Source organism: Phascolarctos cinereus, unplaced genomic scaffold, assembly GCF_003287225.1.
Source record: "Phascolarctos cinereus isolate Bilbo 61053 unplaced genomic scaffold, phaCin_HiC Scaffold_726;HRSCAF=1367, whole genome shotgun sequence".
In the NCBI taxonomy this organism is placed as follows: domain Eukaryota; kingdom Metazoa; phylum Chordata; class Mammalia; order Diprotodontia; family Phascolarctidae; genus Phascolarctos; species Phascolarctos cinereus.
This window is the reverse complement of record NW_027556098.1, coordinates 284,783,728-284,796,937: the sequence shown is the minus strand read 5'-3', so window position 1 is coordinate 284,796,937 and position 13,210 is coordinate 284,783,728. Positions and strand designations below refer to the sequence as shown.

General features: G+C 38.6%; 1 protein-coding gene across 1 annotated transcript in view; it reads left to right on the top strand.

Annotated features, from left to right (window-relative positions):
- Nucleotides 1–228: 228 nt before the first annotated feature.
- Nucleotides 229–13,210, top strand: part of SESN3 (sestrin 3) — an 85,222-nt gene continuing 72,240 nt past the window's right edge. The window contains exon 1 of the mRNA XM_021000605.2: nucleotides 229–431. Coding sequence (XP_020856264.1) covers nucleotides 348–431 — 84 coding nt within the window. The 5' untranslated portion in view covers nucleotides 229–347. The remainder of the gene's footprint in view (nucleotides 432–13,210) is intronic.

Here is a 13,210-nt window from a genome sequence, read left to right as displayed (position 1 = left end):
GAGGAGCAGCAGCCGCCGCCGCCGTAGTTGTCCGTCGTTGCTGCCGCTGCTGCTGCCGCTGCCGCTGTCGTCTCCTTCTCCTCCTCGATCACCGGCTGCAGCCGCTGCCTCCTCTCCCTGCTCCGGGTCCTCCGTCGTCCAGTCCCGGTACCGTCCAGAGCCCGACGATCCCGCCCCTTCCCCCCCCCTGCAGGAGTAGGAGTCGGAGGCCGGGGGTGGGCAGTGTGCGGCGGCGGGTCCTGCGGTGGTGGTGACCGAGCGCTTCACGGGGGCTCTACCCCTCCGCGGTCCCCCCCATATTCCGGTCCCGGCCCCCGCCCTCTCCCTCCCGGTGCCCTTCGGTCAGGATGAACCGGAGCAGCAGCAGCACGCCTGCCACCTCCGCCGCCGACTACCTGCTCTGCACCAACTGCCGGAAAGTGCTGCGGAAGGTACGGGAACCCCGTACCCCGGACATCGTCCCTCTCCCTTCCCCGGGGAAAGGCCACCTTGTAACGAGGTTGGAGAGACCGGAGCTTGTAGCGTCCCTAGGCTCCAGGGGCGCCCGTCTGCTCCAGGGACGTCGGGGCGGGGGGGGGGGTGGTGGTGGCGCTTTTTCTATCTGCACACTGTGTGTGTGTGTGTGTGTGTGTGTGTGTGTGTGTGTTTTGGCTGATTTTGCTTTCTTTTCTACTGTCCTCATTACCATTCTTTTTTGTGTGTGTGGCGCTGGGAGAATGAAGGAGGGACCTGTTTCTGTTAGCCCTTGCAACTTAATCCACCTCCCTCTGCAATTTTTTATTAATATGCATATTGGTCTGTATAAAATCTTTAAAAGACCGGCCGTTTTACCTAAAGAACCTGGTAAGCTTCCTATGTGGGTTGGTTCCATCTTTTGCACACTGCCACCATCCATGTCTTCTCCCCCCCCAACCCCTTTTTCCAGTCCTGTCGTTTTTATTCTTCTGTGCCGGCTGTGCCTGAAATAACTGAAAAAAGCAACTCGAACTTTATGCCTATGGGAAAATGCTAATCAATATTTCCCTCGGGGAGACTGAGGAAGAGATGCCTACCCTCCCCCATTTTATCGAACCCCACTTCTTTCAAAAGTATTTTCCTGGTGTTCCTGGATTAATCAGCCTGTACCCACCCTCCTTGAGTGATTGATAGAAAGTTCGCTCCAGTATTGTTTAGTATATCTGGCTTAATCTATTTTCTACTTGAAAGGAAAGAAAAAAACAAACCCTTGGTGGGGAGGGGGGAAGTGCTCCTTTGGAATGAAAGGGCTTTTAATCAGACTTCAGCTTTGAAAAACCCCACTGGGTAATATTATAATCAGTTTATACTTCTTCCTCCCAACCAATTTCTACATTTGATTAAGTAGAAACATTAGTTGAGCTGCTTCTGTTTGTCCAGTGTAAATGAATTAAAATTGCTGAGCTGTGCAAATGCATCAGGACCGAAAGACCAAGTAGGAGGAATGCAGGACCGTTTTTAGTCAATTTCTCTAAATGCATTTTGCGCTGGGATTGTTCTTGTAAATATTAAAAAACCATGTAAGTAAGCAAGCTCAAATATTTGCGCTCTTTGTCCAAAAACTGTTTTTCTTCCTCTGTGGGTCAGGCCAAGTGCCAATCAAAGTTGTTTTTCAAGCCTCTTTTCCCTGCAGTAGGGCTGCTGGCTTTTTTTTTTTTTTGGTCTTGTTTTATTTGAAAGGGTGAGGGAAAGCAAAGGCATTGCAGATTTAAAGTTAAACCAAAAGTAAAATATGCCTTAAATTGTGTTTATCGGTTATGTTTCTATTTAAAAAAAAAGATTTTATTAAATGTGCATGCTTGGTATGTGCAGTTATTTTTTCCGTAAACTGTGGGATCATATTACAGTTGATACTTGCTCAGCTCATTGTAGCGCAGCTTGTGAGAAATGTAATGGATCAGAAGTGCAGATCAGCGCAGTTGAATGTTAACTGTTTCACTGCAGGGCCAGATGTCATCCCACTGTTAGCTGTAGCTTATTTTTATTTTATTTCCTATCAAAGTAAATCGAGTTATTAAAAATTAAAGTTTATTCGAGCCGATTGCTTAAACTCAAGATGTGCATTATGAAAGTATCGATAATGAGTGCTGTATTGAATTAAGGAAAGAATTAAAATTTGTCTTAATGGCTTTTCTATAGATAAATTATATCATTCACTTGATTTTTCTTTTGAAGCAACTATGTTTGGGAAGAATCTGGCATTACTAAGCTTTTAAAGTAGTCCTCATATTTTTAACATAATCTCTTTCCTAGATGTTGATTAAGGCATTTTTAAAGCAAAAGTGAATGTTATGCATTTTCAAATAATTATATTAGCTCCTTACAGATCTGTGCCATTGTTACTATTTTTAGTAACTTCAGGCATAGTTGGTATATGAAGTAGCTTAAACTAACTTTAGGTGGAAATGGGATTGTTTGAGCCAGTTGTGGCGTGACGTTGCAGCATCTGTAGCTTTGGGGGAGTTACCATTCTTGATTGCTCTGAAAGTAAGATTGCCAGCTTTGTCTAAATATTGACTTTTGCAGATTGATGTTTTCTAACAGTTAAGATTATTTTTGCTAGTGAGAATAAACTTAAGTAAAATTCAGTTTCTCAGTGTTTTCTTGAAAAATACTTTTTCCCTTTTTATCAATAATTTGTGATTATGTTTTTCTTCCTTCATTTCAGTGATACTCAAGTGGCTCCCTAAATATTTTTAATTTAATGTGGTCAGTTAAGAACTGTGAAAATAATGTCAATCATGCCTTCTGATTTTTTTTTTCAAATTATCACTACAGGTGGGAGAACGGATCAACCTTTCACTCTAGATGTTGCCTTTGTGGGTGTGGTGGTTGCATAGTTTATATTTAGTAACTTCAAAGAATTCAGAATTCACCTTTGACTAAATAATTTGCTTTAACCCCAGGGACATACGGATAAAACCAGAATTTTGTATTTAATCTGAATTTGTTTCTCAGAAATGTGGAATAAATTTAGATTGCTTCTGTTTTTTTGATATGAACAATTCTTTAGTCAGTGGGTCAACAAAAATAGCGGTATATAATAAGACTTGAGTAAAAAACAACAAAACATATCACCAAACCAAAATTACTAATCTTTAAAGCTATAATCCTATCTCTTGTTCTTCACATGTAATTGCATTGGTTCTAAACATTGTTGTAGTAAAGGTGGGAATTTTGATACTAGTTTATGGAAGTTTGAAATACCCTTTTGGAGTAGAATCTAGCCTGGCCAAAGCCAGATGGATTTGACCATTCTAATTCCAAAGTGGTGGGCCAAACAATTAAAGAAGGGTAACCAAAGATCAATCCATAAAGCATCTCTTCCTACCAGCAAGCAGTGATAGCTAGGTGGCACTGTGGATAGAGCCTGAGCCTGGAATCAGGAAGACCTGAGTTCAAAGCCAGCCAAGCCTCTATCTACACTTACAAGCTGTGTGACCCTGGGCAAGTCACCTAACCCTGTTTTCCTCAGTTTCCTCTTTTGTAATGTGAGCTGGAGAAGGAAGTGGCAAACCTCTCCAGCATTTTTTGCTTTAAAAAAAAAAAGACAAGTGGGGTTATGAAGAGTTGGATACAACAACAACAAATAGCATAGCACAGTCACCTTTAGGGATTCGTAGTCAGTGCCCCTGATGAAATGAATGAGACCACTTACTGACCCATGAAAATTGAACATTAATAATTTTTCATATGCCTCTCTGTACCTTTAGCAGTACTCACAGCCTTGAAGTAACTACTGCACTTTGCCACAAAAATCAGATGTTTTTACAACTTTGTCATGAAAGATGATTTAAAAATTAATGTGGTGACCACCTTAAATCTCCAAATACAATTATTTTGGATTGTGCCCTCATTTGAGAGTATGAGTTAACAGTTGTAGTTTACTTTGTTTAGTCAAACTTCTTGTTAACTTATTTAATTTTGCCAAAGCAGTTTTTTATGCTCAGTGCACTTTTCCTTTGGAGAAATGTTCAAACTTGGTGAAATACAGTATTTTCTCTTAATAATGGTACAGTCAAGAGTAACACCTTTTTTTGGCAAAAAAGTTCTTTGTAGTGTGACTATGGCTTTTTAGACTTCGATCTTTTGGTAATTGTAGCTTTTCTAATGTGTGTAATTATGCTGTTCAGTAGAGACAAAGCTATAATGGTCTCAGCAAGAACTATTTATACATTGATTTTGAATTTGCATTTCTGTATTGGTCTTCTGCCTACTTTAAAAAAAAAAGCCCAGCCTTTGTTTAGATGCTTTAATTATTTTAACTTTAAATGTATTGAAACAAGATTTTAAAACTTTAACAGAAGGGGGGAAAATCTACTAGCTAGAAATAAAGAATGAAACTGGGGTTGATGGGAGATTATTTAGTTTTGAAACAGATAAATCAGAGGATAGAAGGTAATTCCCAAGAATCTCCTTAAGTTTTAAGGGGAGGATAGGGAACTTCCCTACATCTCTTTAGATATGTGTTATTTCATTTGCTCTTTTTCTAAAAACAAGCAATCAAGCATTTTAAAAGCACTTATGTGCCAGGTTTAAGAGTAAAATAACAAACATTATACTAATGTTCACTAGGACACTAAGGCCACAAGTGACTATTAGGTCTTTTTAAGTTGACTGAAACAGGGTCAGCCAGGTGGCTCTCCTTAGACTTTGTGATATTTTATTCAGTTAAAATTTATAGATATGTAGAAAGAGGCAATGGTCTAGTGGATAGCATGCTGAACTTGGGTTGAAGAAGACCTTGGGCCACAGGCAGGTAAGTCACTTAGCTTCTTTTTATCCTAAATAACTATTATAGGCCAGTTGCCCCTGCTACACTTAGGAAACATTGCTATATTGGTGTGCTATCTATAGAATATTCATAGGTTCCTGATTCTTGAATAGGTACTATGGAATAGGAAGGTATAACTAAGGAGATTATGTAATTTAAAAGACTTGGTCAAGGATTGACCTCTGACACTTAAGTATTCCTCCGAATTTACACCTTCTCCTTGTATATCAAGCATCTTCACCCTGTAGTCTAAACCAGTTGTGTCAAACTCAAATAGAAACTGATCTCTGTGGCCTGCCTGTGGACTTAGAAAACCACGTTATCTATGTTGTATTTTATCTTTATTTTGTTAAACATTTGGAAGCTGCACGAGTTTGAAACCTTTGGTCTAATCCAACCTTATGTAGTCTCTGAGCCACCTGCTGAGTGTATCCCCAGGATACCTTGTCTTGAACAGAATCCCATACTTTGCCAGCTTTTCATGCCACTGAAATTTACCTGTCCTATGTCACAGAATCACTTGTGTGGAGAGGGACCTCAGAGATCACATAGGAGTCTCCCTCTGTGCCACCCTGACAAGTGGCATCCAGCCTCTGCTTAAAGATGTCCGTTGATAAAGATCCCATGATCTGCTGAGGACACCTTCTTCATCTACCTCATGCCTTCTGTGCCTCAAGCCAGGCTTTCTACACATTCCAAAGTAATAATGGATTAATTTGATAAGCTAATCATAAGCTCATAAATGGAAGGGACTGTAGTCTTAAGAGTCTTTCACCTCTCTCATGGGTCATATATTTTCATCGCAGATAGAAGAGAAGACAATAACAGAGCATCTACCTAATTTAAATGCTTTTTGGTCTATTTAGTCCCTATTAAGTCATGCTATAGGTAAAGGGCTGGAAGCAGACAGATGTGACCTTAGTTTTATAAAACCAGAAAAGGGGAATTATGGAAACTATGATTTCTTTGCCTGGTGTTAATCCCAGTGAATTTCCAGAATGGATTATTAGATGGCTATATCTTGGAAAAGGAAGATCATAGAATTATAGTTGGAAGGGACCTTGGAGGTCATTGATTTCAGCCACCTTATATTACAGATGAGAAAAGCGAGGCTTAAAGAGTTTAAGTAACTTGCCCAGGGTCACACATATAGTAAGTGGCAAATCCAGAATTCAAACCTGGATCCTTTGGCTAAATCCAGCACTCTTTCCATTGTACCATGTGTCAGTGCTAACTTCCTAAAACCGTGTCAAACCATGCTAATATTATTTTGTCCAGGGGGTTGGGCATGAGACAGGGAAAAAGGGGAGTGGCTTTACTAGCATCATAGATCAAGGGAATGCTGTAGACATAGCTTATATTTCAAAAAAGTGCAGACCCTTTTACAATTATAGACTGAATGGTTTGGCAGATCCATATAGCTTGTTGAACAAGATGTTGATTTTCAGCCTGAGGGAGGTGTATAACCAAAGACCATAGGCCTCAGACCTCAGCAATGTACTGTTCGATAACATTTTTAATCAGCAATTTCTAGATATATGTTACATAAATGCTGTATTAATATTTCTGAATGACTTAAAGCTTAGAGTGATAGCTAATTTGTTGAGTAACAACAGCATCAGGATTTAAATATCTTGATAGGTAAACTGAAGCAATCAAGATGAAATTTGATGGTGCTAAATGTGAAACCTTGGGGGCAGCTAGGTGGCGCAGTGGAGAGAGCACCGGCCCTGAGTCAGGAGGACCTGAGTTCAAATCCAGCCTCAGACCAAACACTTGACACTAGCTGTGTGACCCTGGGCAAGTCACTTAACCCCAATTGCCTAAAAATTAAAAAAACAAAATAAAATAAATGTAAAACCTTGCTCTTTCATGAAACAGTTTCATCGGTTATAGCATGGAAGTGACCTAACTTAATGGAAATTTATGTGGAAAAGACTTAAGGATTTTAATTAATTATAAGTTGAATATGAATTTCAATTATGGTATGACTGCTCAAGAAAGTAATACAATCTTAGTATGCTTCAATATAAATATATTATCCAGAAAAAGAAGGTTATGGTCTTATTGGATGCTATGCTAGTCAAACCCTCCCTAGAGTTTGTGTTAAGCTCCAGGTGCCACATTATTAAGAGAGAATTTGATAACAACTGCCATTTATATAATGGGTTTAAAATTTGCAAAGACTTTTTTATACCTTATTTCATTTGAGCATCACAACAACCCTTTACAGTAGGTATCATTAAGTGGAGCATCAAGTCCATTACCGAGAGTAACCTACATAGACCTTTTGATTTAAACTAGAGAAGGGTACTTAGAAGGAGATTACAGAGGTGAAGATTTTACTTTGTTTTTCCCACATTTTGATATTTAGTAGGGAGTCATAATTTCATCTCTGGCTTCATGAACCAGTGATGCTTTAAGTTATTGTTTGAAGGTAGAAATAGAGATTTTTAATTTATTGATAGTCATATTTTTATGTTTCTAGTGCTATAATTACATTGAATAGTCAGAAGGCATGGGGGTCTTTGTTAGAAATCATGAGATCAGTTATAGAATCATTACTTCTTAATCATGATTCTAACAGGTTATCCAGATGTCTTCCAAGGCAATGGAGACTTCATTGGATTTGGAATCAGGAGAGACCTGGGTTATAAAATCTTCCCATAACACTTATTAGCTGTGTTATAGAAAAGTCATTTAACCTTTCTGAGCCTCACTTTGCTTGACTAAAAAATGGATTAACAATCCACACAGAATTAATTTAATTTTCCTTCTATGTGATAGCCCTTCAGGTAACTAAAGACTACTCTTCTGGACGTAAGCCTTCTCTTTTCTTGGCTAAACAACCTTAATTCTGCAACCTTTCCTTTGTCCCATGATTTTAAATCCTGATACCATCCTGGTTGAACTGCTCTGAATGCATTCCATTTTGGAGAAGCAACATAGTAAACTGTAATGGTTGGTGCAGGTAAGATTATATGTTTACATATATACACATACATATGTAACTCAATAATATATGTATATGTGTATGTATGTATATTGTCCTTTCTAAGCTTTTAATAGTAGTTCATGTTTATTTAGCACTTTATCCAGTCTAACTAGAGGTGTATCTACTATGGGATATGGTGTTCCTGAAAAACAGCCATCCAGTCTTTGCACAGTTCCAGAAGGAGGTAACTCATTCCATTTTTGAATGGCTTTTGTTGTTGGGGCATCATTATTTATTCATTGAACTGAAAAATGCTTCTGTCGAGCTTTGAACCATTGGTCTAGTTCTACCCTCTTTTGCCACATTGGACAAGTAAAATCTATCTTCAAAATGCCTTCAGATATTTGAAGGCAATTATGATGTCCATCTCATGTATTATCTTCTCTGGTTCCTTCAATCAGTCTTTATACAATACTATTTTAGAGGGTAGAAGGGAATAAGAGAAGGAGGAAGAAAAGAAGGAACGAAACATGTATTTGTTAAATGTTTACTGTGTGCCAGGTGTTGTGCTAGACACAGTAGATACAAAGAAAAAGAAAGACAGTCCCTCCCCTCAAGGAGCTTACATTCTAGTGGAGGAAGGTAGCACACAAAAAGAACCTGAAAAGGAGGTAGAGGGTGAAGAGTCTTGGGGTGGGCAAGGTTTCGAAGTCTGGAAGTCAGGAAAGGGGGCTAAGAGGGGAATGAAAGTTGACCTGGGTCTCTCCACAAAATGGAGGCTTCAGGAGAAACTTAACAATGGGTCCGGGGGCAAGCTTCACAGAGGGATATTCAGGTTGAAAAGGCCCCAGAGAAAATTGAATGTTTCAGGGTGAGAAGGCCCCAGGGGCTGAGCAGTGTTAGAGTATGAGACAGCAGCTGAGACATGGGCTTGAAGTTTGGAAGCCAGCAATAAGACCAGCAGTGGAATGAATTCCCCTTATCATTTCAGCTTGTCATTTATATTAATTTTTTGGATATTGTCGATCTGTTAAGTTAAGATAGTTGGAGAGTGCTCTCTCCATTGGTTCCAACCTTCACTTTATCTCCTCTGTATGATGTTTGTCAATGCCCATCCATGGATCCTCCACAGAGTTTCATACAGAATGCTCGTGGCTTCCTGTAGAACTTTGACATTGCAGAGGTATCACTGGAACACACAAGCTTTCTGCTGCTGGATATGCTCCAACTTAACATTTACATTTAAATGCATTTAGTAGTGCTTAATAAATCCACAGAAGCAAATGGTGTTGAGCTTTTCACGAAACATGATAGGGTTACCACATTATATAATGTGTTCAAAACTGTTCCACAATTCAGTTCAACTTTTGACCCAGAAGAGCACTGGCTGTCCAGAGCCCAGTCCTGTAGAACAACTTTGGATCTTAGAAGTAATTGGAGGAAGAAAACTTCTTGGGGCAGGGAAGAAGTAATTCCTGAATACATAGCAACAAATGGACACAGCCAAAAAGAATTGAAGAGAAGACTGAAAGATTATACCTTTAGTATTCTGGTTGAATTATGGTGCAGAATTGAGATTGGTAGACTATAAACAAGCCAGCCTTTTCATTGGAGAGCAAAAAGAAACACAAGAACAAAGAAAGTGGCAAGATGAAGAGAGGTAGTGTTAGTAATTAAAGTTGTAGTAGGGGCAGCAAATCCTAGGGTACTCTAGCTGGGAAGAGAATTATCAACAAGTGACAGATTATTATCCGTTATTTGTTCTGTTGGACAGTTATGTGGTCTGGAGGAGCAAACATTTGTCAGTACTGCTATATATAAAACCCAGAGTACATTAACTTGTTTAAAACTATTTGGATGCTTATTTCAATATAATTGGTTTCCTTTGTAATCCAGTATATTTTGTACGTTTAAAAACATTCCAAGAAAAGCCCATAGGTTTAACCAGACTGCCAAAGGGCTCCTTGACACAAAAAGGTTAAGAATCTTTGTTATACCTTTTAAAGAGATAAGATGGATATGCTCTGGAATTTGGGGATAGTTTTCTGTGCATAGTATTTGTATCTCAGCCCCTGTGACCAGTAGGGAGTATTGAAAAGCCAGTACAGTTTAGCAATCTGGGGAATAGAGTGTTTGAATAGAAGAAAAAGGACATTTGCCATGTGCGGTATTAGAAAAGCAAGGTAAGACTTAATGTCTCATGCATCCATTTGCATTATCACTATAGCACAGTATAATAAATAATGATGGCCTGTGTTATAGTAAGCAAAGTTTAAATTATGTTTAGCATATTTTGTTTAAAAAGGTAGAGAAGTAGTTAGAAATTTTATAAAGCTTCTTATAAAAGAATTAAAATTTAAAAGGTTAACCCTAGCCATTTAGAAAACTACTTTTGGTGTTGATTTTAGCTGAATCATTCCCTGAGGATGCTGGATTATCTGGGATTTTACTGTAAAAATGATGTTTCCTAGTAAAACTTCACCAAGAGGCAGAGAATATATATTTTGGTTAACTGAAGATTAAACAGAAATCTCTTTTGTTGCAACCCTTTTGTGATTTAAAAAAATGTATTGGTCTTTCCATCAATCATAGATTCGAAGCTAGAAAGGATCTTAGATACTGTCCACTCCCTTATTTTATCCATGAGGGAACAGTTCTACAGAGGTAAAATGACTTGTCACACAAGAGTAGTAAGTGGCGCAGTTGGGATTTGAACTCAGGTCATCTGATTCCAAATCTAGCAGTCTTTCTATTCCACCTCATCTACCCATAAATAATGCAGTTTTATGTTGTTCAGTGGGTCAGACTCTTTGTGACCCCATGGACCATATTGTCCATGGGATTTTCTTGGCAAAGGTACTTGAGTGGTTTGCCATCTCCTCCTCTAGTGCATTTAGGCAAATGGAGGTTAAGTGACTTGCTCAGGGTCACATAGCTACTAAGTGTCTGAGGCTGATTTTGAACTCAGGTCTTCCTGACTCAAAGTAATAGTTATAATTTAGTAGAATGGAGGGGTTGGTTTGGGATCTTCTTTATAGAAAGTATGCTTATTTAGATTGAATACTTATTGACTCCAACACATAACTTTGCACAATTTTATTAGTTTAAAATTCCTAGCATGAGATGAGCTTTAAAACAATTTTTTTCTTTTAAAAGTGGAATTAGGAGCTGGTAAAACACTAATTTGACCATTTCTGTATTCCTGTTACTTGGGTTCTGGTAAATAGATGTTTTACTGTAGAAAAGAATGGCTTCACTTCAGATTTGAAATTTTTTAAAGGACTACTTGAGGCAAAGTACTATATTTTGTTAGTGTGGTGCTCTCTTGACAATAGATGTGTACCACAGATTATATGCCTGATAAAGTTACAATGTTCAGTCTTTTCAGTTGTGTTTGACTCTTTGTGACCCTACGTAGGGTTTTCTTGGCAAAAAATATTGCAGTGGTTTGTCATTTCATTCTCCAGTTCATTTTACAGATGAGGAAACTAAGGCAAACAGGGATAAGTGACTTTCCCAGGGTCACACAGGTGTCTGAGGCCATATTTGAACTAAGGAAGATCAGTCTTCTTGATTCCAGGCCCAGAACTTTATCCACTGTGCCACCTCGCTGCCCCGAGTTAAAATAATAGCTTGTTCTGAAGTCATATTTAAAACTAACAAAAAAAAAAAGAGAGAGAGAAAATTGGTAAGTGTTAATAAAAGTGAGAGTTGTTAACTTTGTGTCTTCGTTACATCCTACTTATTCATATCCAATAAAAGATCAAATCAGCTATCTGGTAAGGCTTCAATTTAGAGATATGTGGACATAGATCATATAAGGAAAGACTTCAGTGGGTTCCCTTTGTGATCTATTTTATGGCTTTTTTGGGTGGTCATCAGGGTATTTCAAATGATTTATCATATCACCTTATTCAGAATCCCCTCAAAATTAGGTTGTAACAGGAAATATTCCTCTTGGGATTCCCAGATGGAGAGCATCTGAGCCATTGCATTGGCTGATAGATCATTTCTATTTGCAGTTTGGACCGCTACATTCCAGCCTGCCTCAGGGTTTGTCCTCCCTGCCCTTCCTAAGTAGTAATCTGGTTCAGGGTATTGTTGGGGCTGTACGGCATTTAAGAACATAACTAAACCAATCTAATTAGCATTTATTAAGCAGCCTCTGTGTGGCACTATATAAATGCTGGGCATACGAAGACAAAAAGTAATTCCTGGGTTTTAGAGCTTATATTCTATTGGGAGATAACAGCATGTAAAATGTGTGAGAGAGAGATTAATTGAGGAGGGAGAGAGTGAATGAGAAAGCTTAGGAAAGGCTTGCTGTCATAGGAGACATTTGAGCTGAGCCTTCAAGACAGCCAGAGATTCTTGAGGCAAAAATGAGGAGGCAACTCCCGAGTCCCATAGTAAGCTTTCCAAAATTTCAGTGAGGAACTATGGAGATAGGTCCTCTCCTTGTTTGGGAGGCTCCCAGACCAAACCTCTCTTTATTATGTCTGTAGTCAGCCCAAGTGACAAGTAAGCTTCTCTTAGCTATTGGCCATAGGAGATTTCTGACCTGGCAATATTGAAATGTTTGTGGTTCCTTGAACACAGAACTCCCATCTTCCTTTCCCATGCCTTTTCATGGCTGTCCCTCATGCTTAGCGTGTTCTTCTTCACCTTCACCTCTTAGAACCCTTTGCTTCCTTTAAGATTTTGCTCAAAGGTCACCTTCCGAGGGAGCTTTCCCCATTCCCTTTAGGAGCTAGCAGTTTCCCCTCTAAGGTTACCTTTCATTTAATCTCTATGTGTCTTGTATGTACCTATTTAGACACATTCTGCCTTCTCTGTTAGCATGTAAACCCTTTGAAGGAAGTGGTTGTTTTTGTCTCTATATTCATATGCTTAAAACAGTGTGAGTTCTTAATAAAACTCGATTTACTGACTGACCTTAGGTGTTTTGATTGCAGGAACCATTTTTATTTTCAAGTTTTGTTATTTTTTATTCTGAATTTAACAAACATCAACTAAAACGAGTATGTTCATAGACAGTATAAAATAGGAGAGGACTGGACACAAAACTGCCAATTTCATTATACAGAGCTTTTGTAATTCAAACTTTCAAAATTGTCCTGCTTATTTCTGATTCCTTCTGGTCTGCAAAGAATCCCATCTTCCAGCATACACCAAACATTACTGTGTTAGGAGATTAGGTGCTTACCTGGGTAATGTGTAACATGTTATATACTCATTTGCTGCTTAGTCTTGGGGTTCTGACATCTTGCAGTTTATGGCTCTTAATGTTCTAGTAGGGTATGATGGGCATTTGAGCCTATACATGATTAAAACTTTTATGATACTATTGTATACAAACAATTATGACTAAGTACAGAGATTCTTACTTTTTGGTCATCTTACACTACACTACAGTTTCCTTAAATTACTCAGGTAAAACAAAAAAAGATTTTTTTGAGACCTTTTTGGCCACATATAATTTATTG